This window comes from Schistocerca americana, chromosome X (genome assembly GCF_021461395.2).
Source record: "Schistocerca americana isolate TAMUIC-IGC-003095 chromosome X, iqSchAmer2.1, whole genome shotgun sequence".
Taxonomy (NCBI): Eukaryota; Metazoa; Arthropoda; class Insecta; order Orthoptera; family Acrididae; genus Schistocerca; species Schistocerca americana.
Genome location: NC_060130.1, coordinates 208,849,200 through 208,873,213, shown reverse-complemented (window position 1 = coordinate 208,873,213; position 24,014 = coordinate 208,849,200). Strand labels below are relative to the sequence as shown.

The window sequence follows — 24,014 nt, the reverse complement described above, 5'->3', positions numbered from 1 at the left end:
TGGCTGTTTCACTACCTGAGCCATGTGGATTCTCCCTACTACCACCTGCTTTTCTGAACTACGCAGACAAGAGTTCTCCTAACAACACATTCCCTGCTCCCGAAATTATCCTGCCCTTAATCTACATTAACATACTGTCCCACATCCTCCACCCAACAGTTTCAACCCCCTTTGTCCTATCACCTCCTCCCTACTCTTGTCTCCCACTTTCTTTGTGTGCTGCCCTACACCAATGCACCCAACCATCTTTCCCTGGTCCTCTCTTTCTTTGCTCCCTGTTCCCCCCTTCCCCCTTCCCACCTTCTTGCCCAACAGCCTCCTACCCCTGTGCCTGTTGGCATTCTAGTCCTTGCACACTCTGCCAAACAGCATTCTTCTCTGTTCCACTCATACACTACCATCTCTTCCCCTTCCCCATCCCCTTCAGATTGTTGCTTCCCTTCTATGTAACAGCTGCATTCTGGTCCGAGCTGGCAGAGATGGTGGTGATGTGTGTGTGTGTGTGGTGTGCTTGCTTGTGCCAATGAATGTGTGCTTGTTTCTTTTTCTGATGAATGCTGTGAACAAAAGCAAATGTGTAAGTGTCTTTTAGCTGTGTCTGTCTGCAACTTAACATATCATGTTTACAGTAAGTAACAATTTACCTTTACCTTACGTTCTTGTCAAATTTTGCACACAAAAACCAATTTTGTTCTTAAACAGATACACAAAGCAAAGCCGATGCCTAGCTGACTTTATTACACCACTATGTTATAAGGAACACAAACTGACTAATTAACAATGTCCACAAAAATTTACTGATGTTATTCCAGTTAATGAGAGCCAACTTTAAAAAATTAATAGAAAAAACTGGTAAACTGAGGAGCAAGATGACCTTTTCCACTATAATGTTCACTACAGAAGACTTGCACACAACTTATTCAGAGACTCCCTACTCAAACTCCTTCTATCGCAAAAGCATCCAGACGATCAATGGACATGCTGGATGCAAAGAATTCAAAGTTCTTGGCTGGTAAGAACATGACAACAGACCAAAAATGGCCTGAGTTATATAGTCCCCTCTCCCCCCCCCCTTTTTTTTAATCAAGTGGATTGTATTCATTCATCATGACTCTGATACCAGCTCTCTATCAATTATCTTTACACCATGCACAAAAATAATATCAAAACTAACAAAACTGAACACTGAGATGATGACTACATCCGCAGTAAAATACAGCATACAACCTGCACTGACCAGTGAAAGCATAGTAATTCAGTCCAACTCAATAAAAGCAATTAACAATAGTGTTACCTGAAAATAGAAAAGGAAATAACTAGATTATTGCAGATTGGATCTACCAAGGGAGGGAATTTTGTGAATAAAACAATCAAACCATACAAAAAAAGTATTTTTGAAAGTTTGGAAATCCATAAATGTTCTGTTATTGCTCAAATGAGTTGGAAAGTCGAACAACTAAAGTTTAATTATTGCCAAGTAAATGGCTACAATAATTAACAACATTAAGTCTGAAATCATTAATGGAATTTCACTACTTTTAAGAAATGTGAACACTTACCACGTGACAGGGCAGTAGTAATGTCCTCTGTGGGCATAACATAATCATCAATGAAGTTCACATTGCACAAGTTGCCTGAACAGCAGCAAAATCTTGAATTGTTTCGTGCAGCTGATGGTTTGTCAGCAATGCATTTTGTCTGAATGCAGTCACTCTTCCCAGAAACCTCCCAACAACCTGAAAGAAATGTTTAGTTATAGTTCACCTTTTCATCAGACACCAGTCGTATTAGGTTACAATAACAACTAAACGTCTATATCCGTAGGACCAAATTAAGGAGCAGATCTCCACAGTCATGGAATTTGTCAGTACATGAAATTACAACATAAAAGATATAACAAATAAAATAATATGTTTATGAACCCAAAGAAAGGCAAGCCATAAGTTTATGTAAGCACAATCAACAATATAACACAGGAGTCAGCTTAATTTTTCAAGGAACTCCTCGACAAAATAGAAGGAGTTACCCATGAGGAAACTCTTCAGTTTTGATTTGAAAGTGTGTGGATTACAGCTAAGATTTTTGAATTCTTGTGGTAGCTTTTTGAAAATGGATGCAGTGGTATACTGCACACCTTTCTGCAGTAGAGTCAAGGAAGTGCGCTACAAATGCAGATTTGATTTCTGCCTAGTATTAACTGAGTGAAAGCCGCTAATTCTTGGGAATAAGCTGACATTGTTAACAAAAAATTACAGTAAAGAGAGGCCAATGTCAGAATACCCAGACTAGCAAACAGGGGTTGACAAGAGGTTCACAAACTTGCACTGCTTATTATCCAACGTATCCATTTCTGAGTCAAAAATATCATTTGAGAATTGGAAGAGTTAACCCAAAATATAATACCATACAACATAAGCAAATGGACATGAAAAGTAGTCTACTTTGCTTATTTTCAAGTATAACTTACTACAGATATCGCTACATGTATATAGTAACACCAAATTTCTACTACTGATTGCCTTCTCATTTTCTACATTTCTCAATCAATTCAATCACTGCCTACATGTTATCAATTGTACCTGTACTGTGGTTAGTTCATAATTAAATCTTACAGCAAAAACACTCATCCCATTCTGGAGTGCTATACCAGGAAGGAAGATTAAACCCAAACACTTTGTCAATGACGAGGTCAACAGAGATGGAGTGCAAGCTCATGTTGAACGAGAACGTGGAAAGATATCAGCTATGTCCTCTCCAAGGGCAACATCCTGGTATTTGCCTTAAGCAATTTAGAAAGACCACAAAAAAACCTAAATCGGGATGGTCATATGGGGATTTGAGCACTAGTCTTTGCAATTCAGTATATTAACCACTGCACCACCTCCCCCAGTTGCTATATGAGCAGCAGCAATTCCTGCTGTTTTCAGCTTGTAGGTTTCCCTGAATTTTACACCAGACAAATGAAATGAATCACAAGTTTCAGTGAAGTGCACAAAGATCTCATAGAATGTGTATTACGGTGCCGTTGGTAAATTCTGTGCAGATATGTTCACAGTGGGTTAAACAGCAAGTCTGCAGTGTCATAATTAAAACTGAAAAGTACTTAATTTACAGTCACAATGTAATCTTTTATGTTTTTCAACAATCCATACCAGTGCTTATGCAGTTAATAGACTCACAGGGATGGGAAGTACATGGTGGAAGAGAATTCTAGTAACAAAAACAACTAAATATAATTGAAACTGAGGCCTGCCACATGAAAGGTTCCTCTGCAGAGAAAGTGCTTCACGAGGAGGGCGCAAGGTACAAAACGAGGGCCCTACCCTCTCCTCTTATTAACAAGTATGGAGTGTTATCTGAAACTGACAGTGAATCTTAACAAATGTGACACACTCCTCCCATTACAGAGTCTTCACCATCACATTCCAAGTCAAAAAAGACGAAGATGGATAGGGATATATTTCTGGTTGGGAGTTCAAACATATGGTTAATAATGGGGTCCTTCAGGGAAACAGCAGCAAGGGATGGGGAGGAGGAGCATTTGCATTCAGTTTGTGTGTCCAGCGAACTCATTCAGTCATATTGTGGCAGATTGTACCCTGATCTGAGATCATATTTGATTCCTTCCTATGATTGGCAGAGATGGTAAAGCAACCGACCTCGATTATGTGATATCAACTGTGTGCATATTATAATGAGGGCAAGTGGAAGGCCCTGACCAGAGGCTAGTGATTTTGTGACCCATGCAAGTGTCAATGTTAACACCACAACATCGGCAACTACGATTGAAATGAGCACGTGACTGCACTGGAAGTTGGCGCAGTGACAGAGCATTGCATGGACATGAAGGCTATCAGTGGCACAAATGTTACTGTCCAGTCACTTGCAGATGAGAGAGGAACTGAATTTCAGAGTAGCAAAGCAAAAGCAGAAATGCGTAGCTCTGTTTTCAAACGTTCCTCTACAAAGGAAAATCAAAGAGAATTGCTCCAATTTAGTTCTTGTACCACTGAAAAGATGAGTGAAATAAGTTTCAGTGTCAGTGGCGTTGAAAAACAGCTGACATCATTTAAACTGAAGAAAGCTCCTGGGTCGTATGGAATGCCTATCAAATTCTATACGCATTTTCGACTGAGTAATCCCCTTTTTCTAACTATAATCTGTCACTGAACCCGTGAACAAAAAACCGTGCCCAGCAGTTCGAAGAAAGAACAGGTCACATCCGTTTACAAGACGGATGGTAGGCACTTCCACAGAACTGCTGTCCAATATCCTTGACACCGACTTCTTATAGAAAGTTAGAATATATTCTGAGCTCAAATATAATGAGGTATCTCTAACAGAATGATATATTCCATGACAACCAGCATCGATCACGTGAAACCCAACTCACACTTCTCTCATATAACATACTGAAAGTTTTGGATGGAGGCAGTCAGGCTCATGCAGTATTTCTTGATTTCCAAAAAGCATTTGACTCCATACCACATATATGCTCATTACCAAAATTATGGTATTTTGGGGTAACAAGCGAAATATGTGACTGGATTGATAATTTTTTGGTAGGGACGACGTAGCAAGTTACCTAGGATGGAGAGTCATTGACAGATGTAGAAGTAACTTCGAGTGTGCCTCAGGGAAGTGCGTTAGCGCCCTTGTTGTTCATGTTGTCTATTAATGATCTTGTGGACAATATTAATAGTAATATCACACTTTTTGCAGATGATTCAGTTATCTATAATGAAGCACTGTCTGAAAAAAGCAGCATAAATATTCAGTCAGATCTTGGTAAGATTTCAAAGTGGTACAATTATCGACAACTTGCTTTAAATGTTCAGAAATGTAGAATTGTGCACTTCATACAACGAGAAAAAGCAGCAGTATCGTATGACTATGATATAAGTCAAAGTTGGAATTGGTCAACTCATACAAATACCTGAGTGTAACACTTTGTAGGGCTACGAAATGGAATGATCACATTGGCTTAGTCGGGGGTAAAGCATGTGGTAGATTTCGGTTTATTGATAGCATACTGGAGAAATCCAATCAGTCTACAGAGGAAATTGCTTACAAATCACTCGTGTGACCCATCCTAGAATACTGCTCAAGTGTGTGGGATCCATACCGCGTAGGACTAACAGGAGCGGTAAAAAGGTTTCTGTTCAAAAGCCGTACAGCCCAGTATCGGTACGCCAATCAGGAAAAATTGTCGTGAGTAATGAGGCAATCATCCCACCGATGACGATACCCCTTTGGTAAAACACCATGTTCTGCTGCGTGAAGAAGTCCGTAACTGCCTGCTGTGCGTCTGCGTCCGATAGGAATCGTCGCCGCTTCAAGGGGTTTATTATGGGACGGGAAGCATGATAATCGCATGGGAAAAGATCAGGACCATAGGGCGGGTGCTCGAGGGTCTCCCACTTGAGCGAGGCTGAGGCTGACTTCCCAGATCGACTGGCGATTTGTGTCGAATCGTGACCAGCATGGAACTTTGCGCACCATTCCACAACTGTGGTTTTCGACGGACACGAGACATTCTACCTCACACACATTCTTCATTTCCGGGTGGATGTCTACTGGCATTTGTTCTTCGGCACCCAAGAAAAGAATAACAGCACGTTGGTCCTGTTTGGACACATTTGGTAATAACATCGTCATAGTTAACATTTCTGCAATTACCACATGCACGACGGAAAGACACAAATGACACACAAATCCCCTGCCTAACTGTTGGTACTTACATACCCGCATCAGAGTCACGCTACGTTGCGTATAAGCTGCAGCAACGCCTTCAAACAGAAACTTTTTAATCGACCCTTACAGAATGTATACAGAGTAGGGTAGCAATAATGGTCACAGGTTTATGTAATCCATAGGACAGTGGCCGGCCGGAGTGGCCGAGTGGTTCTAGGCACTTCAGTCTGGAACTGCGCGACCACTACGGTCGCAGGTTCGAATCCTGCCTCGGGCATGGATGTGTGTGATGTCCTTAGGTTAGTTAGGTTTAAGTAGTTCTAAGTTCTATGGGACTGATGACCGCAGATGTTAAGTCCCATAGTGCTCAGAGCCATTCTGAACCATGGGACAGTGTCACAGAGATACTGAAGGAACTGAACAGGTAGACTCTTGAAGACATATTTAAATGGGGCTTCTGAGGTCGTATATCCAACTGTATACAGTCCTTTCTCTCCCCACGCTATTTTAAATAGCGAATCGGCAATGTCATGCCTGACCACTTTGAACAAGAAAATGGTGTCTTTTACGGTACTGATTTAAGTGTGATGTCTTTCCCATACCTGTTAATAGTACAGACGAATGTTCGTTGTTTGTAGACGTCACGTCTGTCTTTTGTTCCGTCTCCAACTTTGCAACAATCTGTCAATTGCAATTGACAATTATAAGACTGGGGGAATGGATACAGAAAACTGAGACGTCTGTGTGTGTCCTTTACAAACGTTCACAGTCTGTTACTAAGTCTCCTAACAAAGGACACTGACTTTTACTCATATTTTACACGAACAGTGGCATTTTTGAGCCTCTTATTTGACTTCAGGCTTACGTGGTGGCCAAAACTAAGAAAGCACGGTTCCTAAAGGCACTACATATATCAAAAAGCTTCAGTTCATGTGGAGCAAGACACCCACTTAAAAATGGTAAACGTGGTGCGCCATGAAGGAATTAGTGTGGTGACTGAGCATTTCAGGACCAGCCCATTCACAACATTTGTCCTGAAGCCAGTCAGTCGCCACATAACATCAGGCAGCGTCTCTCTCAGGAGAGTCAAGCCTGAAAAACCATATCCACACTGTGGACACCTGCACACTGTACCTTGCTCACCCACCAATGGAACGACTTTTCAGCAGCCCATCGAATAATGAGGGCTTTTCGGACCCTCACAAAGGACTGTCTTTCGGAGATGGATGTGACTCATTTCAATGTTTTACACCAAAGCGGAAATAGATCTCCCAACTGGTTTTTTAAGAGGTGCAGCTTATTTTAAATTTGGAAAAATTTTAAAAAGCAGTGCACTCCGGATTAAAGTTTTAGGTCTATTTTTTTTATAATATTTAATATAGGCACCACAAGGTAACTCCGGTGGCTGTTCAGTCGTTTTCCCTTACAATGCCTTCAGGAGTGGGGCTTCCAATTAATATACTGCACTTAGCCTAAAACTGGATGCTATCCTAAAGGCACTGGAGCAGCTGAGTCGACATCAAAGAAAGTTTCTCATCTGCTCTGAGTCCCTTACTGCCTTATAATCGTTGCAGCAGGTGTAACCCCGTGAGAAAATGACCTAAACCTTAATGGACACCTAATATTTCAACAGCGGGGGAGGTATTTTCTGGTGGGTAGGGCTACTAGGCACGTGGAAATCTAGGGGAACGAGCAATAGGATCAAGCAACCAAGTCTACATCTACATATATATTCCGCAAACCACCGAACGGTCCATGGCGGAGGATACCCTGTACCACTCCTTGTCATTTCCTCTCCTGTTCCACTCGCAATCAAAGTGGTGAAAAATGACATATGCCTCCGTATGACCCCTAATTTCTCATATCTTATCTTCGTGGTCCTTACGCAAAATGTATGTTGATGGCAGAAGAATTGTTCTGCAGTCAACTTCAAATGCCGGTTCTCTAAATTTAATCAATTGCGTTCCCCGAAAAGGAAATCGCCTTCCCTCCAGAGATTGCCATTTGAATTTCGGAAGCAAACCTAGCACCCTGTCTCTGAATTGCTTCGATTCTTCCTTTAACCTGACCTTGTGCGGATCCCAAACACGCGTCCAAACTCTATTAGGTCAGACTAACGTCCTATATGCGGTCTCCTCCTCAGATGAACCACACTTTACTAAAATTCTCCCAATTAATCGAAGTCGACCATTCGCCTTCCATACCACGATCCTCACACGCTCGTTTCATTTCATATCGCTTTGTAACGTTACGCCCAGTTATTTAAACGACGTGTGACTGTAACATGCAGGATACTACTATTGCTGTGTTCGAACATTTCGGGTTTGTTTTTCCTACTCATCCTCATTAACTTACATTTTTCTACATTTACAGCTACCTGCCATTCATCACATCAACTAGAAATTTTGTCTAAATCATCTTTTATTCTCCAACAGTAATTGAACTTCGACACCTTCCCGTACACCACCGCATCACCAGCAAATGGCACATGGTAGTCCACCCTGCCCGCCAGATATTCTTCTCAGAAATCTATAATCTGCCCGTTGATTTCCATCTATAGTTCGCAGTACATCAAGTGAGAGAAGGGCAAGATGAGTTTCACACTTGCGATACTTTCTAAAACCGTGTTCATTCGTGGACATAAGCTTTTCGATCTCTACGAAATTTATTACGTTCGAGCTCAGAATATGATCTAGAATTCTGCAGAAAACCGATGTTAAAGGAGCACGAAGTGGCGTAATGTGCCATTCCCCTGCACGCTGACATCTCGTCTTGAGTGAGAGAGCCTTGAAACTGTGGGAGGAGGTGGAACCAACACTGAGCAACAACAGGCTACAGATGATGAAGCCAATTATTCGGCTAAGATGTACTTCATACTAGTCACTGGCAAGATATATTCATCTTGATTCGGCTCGAAATAAGATACTATCCTAGGAACACTTCGTTTCATACTCTGGAAAGAGAACACCCCGTCTGTGATGCCAACGGTGTAAAAATCACTGTACAGCACATACTAAATGAGCGCGTTTTCTATTTTGACGAGTGAGAAGAAGCAAATTTATTTGGGTACCTGCCATCTATTTTAACTGACGAAACGGATGTAGTGAAACTTTTAAAATATTGTGTAGTGTCTAGATTCCAATCTAAGCTTTTAGGTTGCAGACTTCAGTATGTTGCAGTGATCAGCTAGCCTCATTTATCACTTGTATTACTTTTGTTCTTTCCATTGGTTTTCTTTTCTTTTGTTATAGAAAGATATACAATGATAGCAAACATGTTTTACGTATATCCGTGATTCCGTGCGTGTGACACAGATACGTAAACCGGCAGAAAACGGCGCTGCGGTCGGCAACGCCTATATAAGACAACAAGTGTCTAGCGCACTCGTTAGATCGGTTACTGCTACTACAATGACAGGTTATCAAGATTTAAGTGAGTTTGAACGTGGCGTCGTAGTCGGCGATGAAGTGGGGATTTTCCCGTACGACCATTCCACGAATGTGCTGTGAATATCAGGAATCCGGTAAAACATCAAATCTCAGACATCACTGCGGTCGGAAAAAGAACCTGCAAGAACGGGACCAACGACGACTGAAGAGAATCGTTCAACGTGACAGAAGTGCAACCCTTCTGTAAATTGCTGCAAATTTCAAAACGGGGTCATCAACAAGCGTCAGCGTGCGAACCATTCAACGAATCATCATCGATATGGGCTTTCGGAGGCGAAGGCCCACTCGTGTACCCTTGATGACTGCACAACACAAAGCTTAACGCCTCACCTGGCCCCATGAACACTGACATTGGACTGTTGATCATTGGAAAAATGCTGCCTGGTCTGACGAGTTTCGTTTCAAATTGTATTGAACGGATGGACGTGTACAGGATGGAGACAACCTCTCATGAATCCGTGGACCCTGCATGTCAGCAGGGGATTGTTCAAGCTGGTGGAGGCTCTGTAATGGTGAGGGGCGTCTGCAGTTGGAGTGATATGGAGCCTCTGATACGTCTATATACGACTCTGACACGTGACATCTGCGTAAGCATCCTGTCTGATCATCTGCATACATTCATGGCCATTGTGCACTTGACGGACTTGGGCAATTCCACCAGGACAATGCGACACCCCATACGTCCAGAATTGGCACAGAGTGCCTCCAGGAACACCCTTCTGAGTTTAAACACTTCCGCTGGCCATCAAACTGCCAGACATGAACTTTATTGAGCATATCTTGGATGTCTTGCAACGTGCTGTTCACAAGAGATCTCCACCTCCTCGTACTCTTACGGATTTATGGACAGCCGTGCAGGATTCATGGTGTCCATTCCCTCCAGCACTACTTCAGACATTAGCTGAGGCCTTGCCATGTCGTGTTGCGACACCTCTGCGTGTTCGCGCGGGCCCTACACGATATAAGGCAGTTGTACCAGTTTCTCTGGCTCTTCAGTGTAATTTAAGCTTGTAGTTACAGCAGACTCACAATTTTACCGACAGGTCCTCGTTTTAAATTATACCCATATCACAGATGTAAGCCTCAGCAGAATTCGTGCGCATTGCGACCGTCTGTCGAAGCAGAAGTTGGAAAAAAAAGGGACAAGAAAATGAAGGTATCAGTTTGCGTTACACAACTGAGTTTCAGGGCAAGTCAGCTGTCTTCCAGTGTGGCAAGTTCGCGAACGTCGGCTCTTTCAATAAGCTGTCAATTAGGGCCGTTCTGGAATTGGAATTTAAAGAAAACTTACATCCCACATCTCTAAATAACACTATTTATTTTTATGGCTTCCTGATCGCTTCGGATAAAAACCTAGTTGAACTAGCGCCAGTAAAATACATTAATATTCGCTTCCCAGTCGTGAGAGGGAAGTCTTCCTATTTTTCACATGCACATGGAGGCCTCTCTGGGTACAATCACTGAGATGATTTAAAACACTGCAAAATTTACATGAAACCAGTTATTTGGTGCATTTGTTCCGTGGTGGTTATGTAATTTTAAAATAAGCACTTTTATCTTGAGGAGCAACGGTAGATAATCTGCCAACATCCTGAGGTAAGAATGTGCCTCTCTGGTACAACAATCGCTTTGGATTACTCTGCTCACATCTGAAATGACCTCGTGCTGGTCTCGCGCTAGTGAACAACGGCACCGAAGGCTGCATGAAACCGCGAAGGACTGCACCTTTTACGCTTATCTCACTACGACTCACAGCCGGCAGACTGACAGTGTCTCACTTAGCTTACGTATAAAGTTTGTTCTGCGCCTGACGATAGGGAGGCTAAAATGTTCATGATGACCCGCATGTACGGTTTTCAAGTATGAAGACCAAGGTGGCCCATATATTGTTCTATCACAATCGAACCGTGAAAAGCCAAATGCTTCATTGTAATTAACAAAGCCTGTAATTGAGACTTTTAAGAATTATGATGCCACTTCAGTCCCTTTCTTTTACTTTGCTTTACTTTTAGCAGCCTGAAAGTTTCTTATCGTATGAAATCCACGAATTTTAGAGGGTGAGATTTAAAACAACACCTCTCCAACTCACTACACGGTACAACTTGCGACAATTAAGGTTAAAATATTTTTATTTCGAGAAGAAAATTATAAACCGGTGTTATTACCCTATTCTTCCAGTCTACTGCGTGGTAATTATAGGGATGGAAACCAGAAAAGAATCGATCAAAATTTCGGAGCACTGGAATGATCTTACTGTGGGTGGTATGGGTACGATGTTTGATGCAATGGCAATAAGAAGCCATATTTAAAACGCTATCACGATGGACGCCATTCTCCTGGAGATGTCGGTAATAGAATGTTTCACCAACTCTGTAACGACAGCAGTTAGGAACGACTATCAACGTGGAAAACCGTACATGTCGACCCCATACAAACTTGACGTAAAATGTTCCTTACGTGGTATCGTCCGCTTTCTCTACGCAAATAAATCCATCATGCAATTTATATTCACTCTGCCTATTATTACAGAAATCCCTTCATATACACTCATGCTCATAAATTAAGGATCATTGCAGAATGTGGTGCCACACAATGTGGCACTACACAAAACTGGCGCTAATAACATAGGCACATAGGGAACACACACGACACCGATCTGTAAGTCCACGGCATGGGTGATAAGGTGAGAAAATCCTCCCGAAACACATGTGCTACAAAACACCACTGTTTCCAGCGAGTGAACCCCGACATCAATATGGGATATGGTCAACATGTACACGTACACGTACACAGGCCGAACAACGGGTTGGCATCTTCTGGATCAGGTTGTCGAGCACCAGTGCCTGTCGGAGCTCCTGAAGTGTCCTAAGGGTTTGAAAACGTGCAGCGATACGTCGACCGAGAGCATCCCAGACGTGCTCGATGGGGTTTAGGTCTGGAGAACAGGCAGGCCACTCCATTCGCCTGATATCTTCTGTTTCAAGGTACTCCTCCACGATGGCAACTCGGTGGGGCCTTGCGTTATCATCCATCAGGAGGAAGGTGGGACCCACTGCACCCCTGGAAAGGCGGACATACTGGTGTAAAATGACGTCCCGAGACACCTGACCTGTTACAGTTGCTCTGTCAAAGACATGGAGGGGTGTACGTGCACCAATCATAATCCCACCCCACACCATCAAACCACGACCTCCATAAAGGTCCCTTTCAAGGACATTAAGGGGTTGGTATCTGGTTCCCGGTTCACACCAGATCAAAACCCGGCGAGAATCACTGTTCAGACTATATTTGGACTCGTCCGTGAGCATAACCTAGGCCCACTGTTCCAATGACCATGTACTGTGTTCTTGACACCAGGCTTTACGGGCTCTCCTATGACCAGGAGTCAGTGGAATGCACCTTGCAGGTCTCCGGGCGAATAAACCTTCAGTCGTCTGTAGACTGTGTGTCTGAAGACAACTGTTGTAGTGGCTATGGTAAGGTCCCGAGCAAGGCTACCTGCAGTACTCCGTGGCCGTCTGTGGGCACTGATGGTGAGATATTAGTCTTCCTGTGGTGTTGTACACTGTGGACGTCCCGTACTGTAGCGCCTGGACATGTTTCCTGTCTGCTGGAATCGCTGCCATAATCTTGAGATCACACTTCGTTGCACACGGACGGCCCGTGCTACGACCTGCTGTGTTTGTCCAGCCTCCAATCGCCCTAGTATTCTACCCCTCATAACGTCATCAATGTGTGTTCTTTGAGCCATTTTTAACACACAGTCACCATTAGCACGTCTGAAAACGTCTGCACACTTACTCGCTGCACCGTACTCTAACGTGCACCAACACACCTTTGCGTATGTGGACTGTTGCCAACGCCACCGTGCGACGCCCGCAGGTCAAATGCACCGCATGCTCATACCCCGAGGTGATTTCACCATGTATCAGCATTATCCTTAATTTATGAGCATGAGTGTAGTACCTAAAACAGGCTGTGACGAGGCCACATTTCCACAATGCGTTTTTAGAGGATCTGCTATTTATCTACAGCTAAAGTCCGTTTATACCACAATAGGCGGGTTCAGGTCATACTACAGAAGGCCTCTGCTGAAACTGACCAGAGCACTAACTACTACACGGTCCAGTCACTATACTGTGCCCATCGTGACGTCAACGTGCAATAACCACTCTCAGACGGCAGGGGGAAGCACTAGCAGCATATGGTATATGGGGAGGAAACGGATAACAGTGTAGTCGTTGTCGTAGCGCGGAAACGGAGTAATTTATCTGACGTCCAAAAGGGCATGATCTTGATTACTGCTTTTCGGGCCATAGGTGGAAGCACTTCCGAAACAGCTAAGTTTCTTAACTTTTGGCACGGTGGCATGGTTAAAGCATACTGTGCATGGCAAAATGTAAAGTTCAAATGATGTAAGTGATGTGTGGTAATAAACGTAGGCGAAAGAACGCCGGAAATCGGCCAGCTGGAGCATGGAGACTAATGAGCACATCTCCAGGATCACAAGCATGGCCTAACAGCGCTGGAAATCATCACTGAAGATGCTTCACAAATAAAAGAAGCGAAACGCATATGGCAATAAACAAACTGCCTTTCACTTGATTGCACAAATGGAACATCTCTCCGTGAACCAAGATATGCATCTGAGAGCGTGTGGTCCCATTACGTTCTGGAAAAACCGTGATATCCCCTCTCGATCCACATCTACATACATACCCTACAGGCTACCGTACGGTGCATGGGGGAGTGCACCACGTACCGTTACTAGTAATTTCCTTTCCTGTTCCACTTGCAAATCGAGCGAGGAAAAGACGACTGTTCGCAGGCCTCCGTATAAACCCTAATTTATCTCATATTCCTGGTCCTTATGTGAAATGTACATAGGCGGCAATACAATCGATTTGCAGTCGGCCTCAAATGCTGGTTCTCTACGTTTCCGCAATAGTGCCTCACGAAAAAAGCATCGTATTCCCTCCTCAGATTTTCATTTAAGTTCATCAAGCATCTATGCAATACCTGCGCGCTGATCAAACCTACCGATAACAACCCTTCAACACGCTGTTTTTTATACATTGAGGTGACAAAAGTCATAGGATACCTCATAACAACGTGATGGACCTCCTTTTGCGGGGCGTAGTTCCGTAACTTGACGTGGCATGGACGCAACAAGTCGCCGGAAGTCCCTGTCGAAATATAGAGCCATACTGCCTCTATAGTCGTCCATAATTGCGAAAGTGTTGCCGGAGCAGGATGTTGTGCACCTCTCGATTATGTCCCATAAACGTTCGATGACATTCATGTCGAGTGATATGGGTGGCCAAGTCATTCGCTCAAATTGTCTAGAATGTTCTTCAAATCAATCGCGAACAAATGAGGCCTGGTGACATGACATCGTTGTTTGGGAACATGAAGTCCATGAATGGCTGCAAATGGTCTCCATGTGGCCGAACATAACCATTTGCAGGCAACGATTGGTTCAGCTGGACCAGAGGACCCAGTCCATTCCATGTAAACACAACCCACACCTTTATAGAGCCACCATAAGCTTTCACAGTGCGTTGTTGAGCAATGGCTTCATGCGATATGCACCACATTAGAATCCTACCATCCTTACCAAATGAAACAGGGACTCATCTGACTAGGCCACTGTTTTCCAGTCGTCTATGGTCCATCCAATATGGTCAAGAGCCCAGGAGAGGCGTTTCACGCGATGTCGTGCTGTTAGCAAAGGCACTCGCGTCGGTCGTCTGCTGACATAGCCCATTAACGCCAAATTTGGCCGCACTGTCCTAACAGCTACGTTCGTCGTACGTCCCACACTGATTTCTGCGGTTATTTCACGCAGTGTTGCTAATCTCTTTACACTGACAACTGTAAGCAAACGGCACTGCTCTTGGTCGTTAAGTGAAGGCCCTCGGCCACTGCACTATCTGCGATGAGAGGTAATGTCTGAAATGTGGTATTCTCGGCACACTCTTGACACTGGATCTCGAAATATTCAATTTCCAAATGATTTCCAAAATGGAATGTCTCACGCGTCTAGCTCCAACTACCATTCCGCATGAGTCACCTGGGTACAAATGTCGACTCAGCCAATGCACTGCCCTTTTATGCCTTGTGTATGCGACACTACCGCAATCTGTATATGTACAAATCGCTCTCTCGTGACTTGTCTCCTCAGTGTAGTCATGCTGAGAGGTCTGCACAGGATAGACTAGCGTCGAGAGCTGCATAAAATCAGTTTTTCTAGTGAAAAAACAATAACTGCAACATACCTATTTTAATGGTCAGCACCAACATACTGAACAGTATCCTGATCATCACGTGAAGCACGTAAGCAAGAAAAAGTTTTAAAAAGGTTTGAAATTGTGCTTACAGTTTGTTGGAAGTCGCTAACTGCTGTCATTCTCAAATACTGGATAAATGAAGATTCTAACTGTAATATTTGTCTTACTGTATTAAACTTTTAAACAAAATTATACCTCTTAATGAGTAGATAATGACAGCATTTTATACTTTTGAATATGGTCAGTAATTAACCAAAATATTGAAAATTATACTTTTGTTACCCCTGGAAGTCTTCAGATAGGAAACGTGCAACTAGTATCGGATTTCTTGCGGGATACGCACTTAGTAATATAGACTGGAGTAAGAACACACCTGTCACTTGATTCGTTACCGCGTTTGCCTCGCCTGAGCAGGAAGTAGTCCAAAAATGTTATTCCAGTTTACGATGTGAAGTCTTCTTCAAAAATAAAATTTTGTTAGACGTTAACATTACATTTTACATAAACTCAAAATAATACGTTCAAAAAAATATGAGCACATGCTGCTGGATAAGTGCTCAGTTCATCAGTGCTACGAGCCCCTGCGCGATTTTAAACCATCCCTGTCTGTTACCTGTTTTGTTGTGATGGAAGAGATTTCCGGTTGTTTTTCTTTTAAGTGGTTTCAGAACGTAAGTAATTACAAGTTGTAGTCACTGTCTTACGCCAAGTGTTTTGTAATTAATTTGGTTTACAATGGTCCCGATAGTCGGTCCAGGAAGTGTGCTCTCATTTCCTAATTATGCCTAACCGTGGGCCCTAGTGAGGGGGAAGCGGCATCCCGCCTATTTCACAGCATATTTTACACAGCGGCTGTTCATTATAGTTCCATAGATGTAGCAGCTCTCGGCGCCGCTCACTGGCACGCACTCTCTCCACGGCCTCTGCTGCTTTCAGTTATCTCCTGTCAGGCTCGTTACTCATCCCCAGTAACTGCATGTAGCAAAGCCCCGCGCTACGAGTTCCCATAGGGTATTCTGCATCAATGAAACTATAGTACAACAAAGCACGAATAATGATAATAGATTTTAAATTTTCCTTAAGTGAAAATGATTTGTCACGGCAAGATATTTGTTGACGCTAGCTGCAAGGTAAGCTGCCAGTGTTTGGTTATTGGGATGACACTGGGATATTACTGCAACGAATGCAAATCAGGAGTCACGTCTATCTTTGTACCAATGCGAAAAAATATGCAATAAAGCTGGAGTTAAACAGTTTTTTAAAAATAATTCTTGCCACTACAGAGTCGGTTAACTTATAGGTTCACGAAAAAGTGAATAAACAAGAAAGAATGAAACTTTTTGGGAAAAATAATAAAGCGTAAAAAATTAAATACCATAAGAGATAAGAACAAGTACAAGACAAGGCAATTCCGGTTGGAACGAAGGAACAGTATAACGTACGAACTTTACTGTAAGAAATTAAGATTAAGAGTAATATATCAGACAAAATTTTGAGAAACCTCAGGAATTACAATGACCTGAAGAATAAGAGGAATTACAAACAGTCGAAGTAAAAATTAAGGTGATTAAAAAATTAACTACGAAAGAAGGTTAGCAAACAGGAAATCATGTCATATTTTGACAAGAAGACAAATCACATGTCTGCCGCAACGTAATATTATCAGGTTGCCATGTAGAAAGTCTTACATGAATTGCCATGTGTGGTGTCCTCACTTCTTCTTCTCCTTCTTCTTCTTCTTCTTCTTCTATTACTTCCTACTCCTCTGAACCTCAGAGTTAAAGTGGCGCTGGCCATACTAGCGGAATATTACATTGTGCTGCCTTTCCTCACCTCCGTAGTCGAGCTCACAAATGCAGACTCGAGATGGAATTAAGTTTTATTACCAAAGTTAAGTCTTCAACAAGGTGGCTAGTAATTCCCAATATACCATCGTAAGGAAAGGAAAAACGATGTACCTCAATAATATTTAGGTTTTCCTTGCTTTCCCTAAATAGCTCAAGACAAGTTTCGATATGGGTTCTTTGACTACGGCACAGCCAATTTCCTCCCCCGGCCTCGACCGTTCTGAGCTTATGTTCCGTCGCCTCTAATAACCTCATCGTCAACGAGGCGTTGAAGGATACCTATCATCTAACGAGAGACGGGAGAGACGCGGGAAAGAAAGAAAGAAAGAGGGAAAGAGGGAGGGAGGGAGGGGCTGTTCCGAGGAGCGCCGAGCGATTCGTCACAGGTTTGTTCAGCCACCACGAGAAAGTCACGAAAACATCCATCTCCAACGCAAGACGCTTCAGGAAAGATGGTACGGTCCACGTGAGGGAGTATTTCTGAGAACTAAGGTTCCAAGATAAACAAGTCGCATAATGACCAGGACTGGAAAATCATAAACTTCGACGCAGATGCATCGGCGCACAGATCATTTGGTTAAGGGGTTGTTAGTGGGTAATTTAGCCACGGTAGGTAGGTCAAGTATAGGCCGTAGACATAAGCAAATTTTCTGTACAGCTGTAACATATTACTTCATCCTACATACATTATGTGATCAAAACTACCCGGGCACCTGGCTGAGATCAAAACTACCCGGGCACCTGGCTGAGATCAAAACTACCCGGACACCTGGCTGAGATCAAAACTATCCGGACACCTGGCTGAGATCAAAACTATCCGGACACCTGGCTGAAAATGACTTACAAGTTCGTGGCGCCCTCTATCGGTAATGCTGGAATTCAATATGGTGTTGGCCCACCCTTAGCCTTGATGACAGCTTCCACTCTCGCAGGCATACGTTCAATCAGGTACCGGAAGGTTTCTTGGGGAATGGCAGCCCATTCATCACGGAGTGCTGCACTGAGGAGAGCTATCGATGTCTGACGGTGAGGCCTTGCACAAAGTCGGCGTTTCAAAACATCCCAAAGGTGTTCTATAGGGTTCAGGTTAGGACTCTGTGCAGGCCAGTCCATTACAGGGATGTTATTGTCGGGTAACCACTCCGCCACAGGCCATTATGAACAGGTGCTCGATCGCGTTGAAAGATGCAATCGCCATCCCCGAATTGCTCTTCAACAGTGGGAAGCAAAAGCGGTGCTTAAAACATCAATTTAGGCCTGTGCTGTGTTAGTGCCACGCAAAACAAGGCGTGAAAGGCCCCTCCATGAAAAACACGACCACACAATAACACTACCACCTCCGAATTGTTATGTTGGCATTACACACGCTGGCAGATGATGTTCACCTGGCATTCGCCATACCCACACCCTGCCATCGGATCGCCACATTGTGTACCGTGATTCGTCACTCCACACGACGTTTTTCCAGTGTTCAATTGTCCTACGTTTACGCTCATTACACCAAGCGAGGCGTCGTTTGGCATTTACCGGCATGATGGGTGGCTCATGAGCAGCTGCTCGACCGTGAAACCAAAATTTTCTCACTTCCCGCCTAACTGTCACAGTACTTGCAATGGATCTTGATGCAGTTTGTAATTCCTGTGTGAAGGTCTGGCTAGATGTCTGCCTATTACACATTAGGACCCTCTTCAACCGTCGGCAGTCTCTGTCAGTCAACAGACGAGGTCGGCCTGTTCGCTTTTGTGCTGTACGTTTCCCTTCATGTTTCCACTTCACTATCACATCGAAACAGTGGATCTAGGAATGTTCAGGAGTGTGGAAATTTCGCGTACAGACGTATGACACAAGTGACACCCAATCACCTGACCACGTTCGAAGTCCGTGAGTTCCGCGGAGCGCCCCATTTTGCTCTCTCACGATGTCTAATGACTACTGAGGTTGCTGATATGAATTACCTAGCAGTAGGTGGCAGCACAATACACCTAATATGAAAAACGTATGTTTCTGGGGTTTCCGGATACTTTTGATCACATAGTGTACGTCTCATAGCGTGAGAAACATCCGGGGAATTAGAACTAATGTGTATGTTTACCCACTATCATCTTTAGGTTTGATGCCGAACATTTTTAAAACTTGCGGAATAATTGTATTTAAAGAGAATTTGTTTTGCTAGAGTGGTAAACTACGTGGAATTCCATTACACACACTCCAACACTATTTAACGATTCGGCATCCAACTTACAGGGTGTCAGATTCTTCCTAAGTTGCAGATTGAACCAGGACTTGTTAGATGATGGTACTGGGAAACGTTCATTTGCGGTGACGCACTGGCCAGTACGGCTGCTAAAACACGGAATTATGGATGTTTACCAACAATCATTCTTTCCACGTGAATGGAGCACGGACACATATACCCTCCACCACACATTGTAAGATATGGTCACTAGCATCGTCTGGGGAAAAAGCTGTAGATGTTCCACGAACTCTTAGGTTGACCTGTGTGTGCGAAAGACCACAAAAGCTATACGCAAGTCACCTAGAGGCTCTGAACTACAATTCAGTTCAGTCTTCGGAAAGATCTTGTTTGTTTTTCTAAGATAAATAACACTACACACATACGTAGTGTCCATACTTGACGTCACGTCTTGCATGACAACATGTGACACAGCACTCAAAGTTTACCACTGTGTACATAAACAAAACTTAAATATCACGGTGGTCAGCCTATCACCATGAAACAATTCATTTAATGATTGTCGTTGCCCATGACCCAGAATATTTTTATTTCAGATGCATTAAATAAAAAAACTGTTACTATAAAGATGAACTTTCCTAATATGTGGGACGTTAATAACACTTCATTTCTGGAAATATTTTCGGGAATTAGAGACACGCAATAAAAAATTTATAGTATTATTACAGCTTGCACCCTCCTCCGCCGAGTACTTGACTCATCTACGAGTAAAGCCCTGCAACTGTAATGCACACTGATGCTTGTACACCGTGGTGACAAAAGTCGTGAGATACCTCGTAATTTGGTTTCAGGGCACCTTTTTTCCGGCGTAGTGCAGCAAGTCGATGTGGCAAGGTCTGAACAAGTCGCTGGAAGTCGCCTGCAGAAATATTCAGCCACGCTGACTCTACAGCCGTCCATAATCGCGGAAATGTTGCCGTTGCAGGATTTTGTGCACGAACTGATCTCTCGATTACGTCCCGTAAATGTTCGATGGGATTCATAGCAATCAATTATGAGAGGAAGGGGTTAACTGTACTTGCATGTCTTGTTGCACCGTTTGGGGAGGGGGTAAGGGATGCTGGCTGGACTCTGGTGGTGCTTCATGAGGATCCTTCCAATCCTTCCACTGCAGTGCACACACTTCAAATGACGCATCCCACGTATTTCCTGTAGTTATACAGGATTAGTTGGGCAGGGGACAGGGATCTTGAATGTAATTTGGTTCAGGGTGGAGGGTTGTGTGGGTAGGACGTGGTTTCCATGGAGTGGAGTAGGGTGGGGGTTACTTTGAAAATACCTCGCCCCATTGCTTCAGGTGTAACCCGACGCCGGAAGTAATAAGATTCCGGGTATAACCAGTTACAACTGGTTCAGTTGTGGTACTGGTACTTTGTAACTATTTCCACGAACTCTGGAACCAGCCCTCAGAGGTATACGTTTGCCCACCCATTTTCTAGAGACATTATCTATTGGGTGTGGGAGTTTAACGTCTCAGAAATAGTTTCAGGGAAAAATTCTTGTGTAAAGCTGAAAATAAATGTAAGAGGCTGAACAAAAATATGATAACACCACGAGAAATGCATGCTAGAACATAAATGCGAATGCTAGACAAGCCTGCATATTGCGCTGCTGTACTTGACCATGAACGGCACCTCAATATGTTGCAAGTGTCCGCTGTGGTCAGAACAATGTTCTGTGTAGCTGTGAGTGCATTACGTAGGAGCTAAGTGAATTCGAACGTGGGCAAATTGTTAATGCTCATATGGTGAGTGGTTCGGTAAACAAGGCAGATAAAATGTTTGGTGTTTCAAGAGGCACCATATCGAAGATATATTCTACATGCAGGGAAGGTGGAAAAAATCATCCATTAAGTCACAACGCGGACGAAAGTGTGTGTTGAATGACCTTGGCAGGGAGAGTTGGAATTCCAAAACCACTACGCAGTGATGCAAATGCCTGTAACAGGAAAACGTGATGCCAAAGGTATAAAACCTGGACTATGGAGCTACGGAAGAATGTCATTTTGTTGGTGAGTCTTATTTCACATTGTTTCCAAATTCTAGCCGTGTTTACGTCCCAAGAGTGAAACATGGCGGGGGTTTGGTGATGATTTGGACAGCCGAATCGTGGTATTCCACAGACCCCACGGCTACTCTGCAAGGTCGCATTACGGCGAAGCATTGTATGACCATTCTGGCTGATGAGGTCCATTCAAAGGTATAATGTTTGTTCTCCAATGATGATACTGTGTTAGAAGACGACAAGGCCATTGTTCACACAGCTTGCATGGTTCTTTGAGTTCGAGGATGTATTGTCGCAAAATCTCAGGATTATTGAGCCTTTGTGGTCTACTTCGGAGAAAAGTGTGCTTGATCGCTAGCCACCTCCATCATCGTTACGTGAATTACCACTATTTTGCAGGAGGAATGGTATAATATTCCCTTTAAAACCACACAGGACCCATATTTATCCATTCCGAGAGACTGGGAGCTATTTTGAATGCCAACGGTTTTCCTCCACCGTATGGTAATTTGTTGTGTTTTTGGTGTTTCCATATTCTGTCCACCTCTGTATCTGTACTTTACATCAGAAATATCTGTATCATACGAGGTGCATTCAAGTTCTAAGGCCTCCGATTTTTTTTTCTTCGGACTGGAAAGAGATAGAAACATGCGCATTGTTTTAAAATGAGGCTGCGTTCATTGTCAATACGTCCCAGAGATGGCAGCACTGTACGGCAGATGGAATTTTACCGCCAGCGGCGAGAATGAGAACTGTTTTAAATACTTAAAATGGCGACGTTTTTCTTACTTTAACAGCGTGCAATCATTCGTTTTCTGAATTTGCGTGGTGTGAAACCAATTGAAATTCATTGACAGTTGAAGGAGACATGTGGTGATGGAGTTATGGATGTGTCGAAAGTGCGTTCGTGGGTGCAACAGTTTAATGAAGGCAGAACATCATGTGACAACAAACCGAAACAACCTCGGGCTCGCACAAGCCGGTCTGACGACATGATCGAGAAAGTGGAGAGAATTGTTTTGGGGGATCGCCAAATGACTGTTGAACAGATCACCTCCAGAGTTGCCATTTCTGTGGGTTCTGTGCACACAATCTTGCATGACGACCTGAAAATGCGGAAAGTGTCATTCAGGTGGGTGCCACGAATGCTGACGGACGACCACACGGCTGCCCGTGTCGCATGTTGCCAAGCAATGTTGACGCGCAACGACAGCACGAATGGGACTTTCTTTTCGTCGGTTGTGACAATGGATGAGACGTGGATTCCATTTTTCAATCCAGAAACAAAGCGCCAGTCAGCTCAATGGAAGCACACAGATTCACCGCCACCAAAAAAATTTCGGGTAACCGCCAGTGCTGAAAAAATGATGGTGTCCATGTTCTGGGACAGCGAGGGCGTAATCCTTACCCATTGCGTTCCAAAGGGCACTACGGTAACAGGTGCATCCTACGAAAATGTTATGAAGGTCCAATTCCTTCCTGCACTGCAACAAAAACGTCCGGGAAGGGCTGCGCGTGTGCTGTTTCACCAAGACAACGCACCCGCACATCGAGCTAACGTTACACAACAGTTTCTTCGTGATAACAACTTTGAAGTGATTCCTCATGCTCCCTACTCACCTGACCTGGCTCCTAGTGACTTTTGGCTTTTTGCAACAATAAAAGACACTCTTCGTGGCCGCACATTCACCAACCGTGCTGCTATTGCCTCAGCGATTTTCCAGTGGTCAAAACAGACTCCTAAAGAAGCCTTCGCCGCTGCCATGGAATCATGGCGTCAGCGTTGTGAAAAATGTGTACGTCTGCAGGGCGATTACGTCGAGAAGTATCGCCAGTTTCATCGATTTCGGGTGAGTAGTTAATTAGGGAAAAAACCGGAGGCCTTAGAACTTGAATGCACCTCGTACATTTCATCCTCTTGACTCCTTAATTTTTCAGTGATGCGTTTTTCTGTACATAGAGCATGTATTTTTAATTGCTATGAACGGCCATGTGATTACGTAATTTATGTAGTTATAAATAACATTAATTTGTCTGTACAGTGACTCGATGCAGTGCATGCGTAATGTACGTTCCCTGCTTTACCGTCCTCGATGGTTTGGTCGCTTGTGACACGAAGGTGAGCCAGATGCGGATCGAAGCGACACAACAAACTAATTCCCGAGGGTTGGCAGAGCAGCCACAATAGCTGTAACGTTCAAGCAGTTTTCTCACTACTGGCCAATCTATTTTTGTCATTTCTGTCTCCAATTCAGACACTAATGTCGTACACACAAATTCGATGTGTACCCTTTGCAATCGATCAGCTTTATTCTGTATCAAAGAGAATAGCGTATTCCAAGTCGAATGCAATCCACGAGACTTATCGCTACAGCATCAAAGCTTACGTTGTAGGTTGAAGTCCCATTTCTGTCTTAAATGTTTTAACTGTAGCGTTACTATGCGTGTAATCAGTTAACGCGGAAAAAAGATCGGA

General features: G+C 43.6%; 1 protein-coding gene across 4 annotated transcripts in view; it reads right to left on the bottom strand.

Moving 5' to 3' along the window:
- LOC124555391 (bone morphogenetic protein receptor type-2) overlaps positions 1–24,014 on the bottom strand; it is a 350,813-nt gene that overhangs the window by 92,227 nt on the left and 234,572 nt on the right. For all 4 annotated transcript variants that reach the window (XM_047129287.1, XM_047129285.1, XM_047129286.1 and 1 more), the window contains one exon: positions 1,560–1,736. In XM_047129287.1, the coding sequence (XP_046985243.1) occupies positions 1,560–1,736 (177 nt within the window). The remainder of the gene's footprint in view (positions 1–1,559; positions 1,737–24,014) is intronic.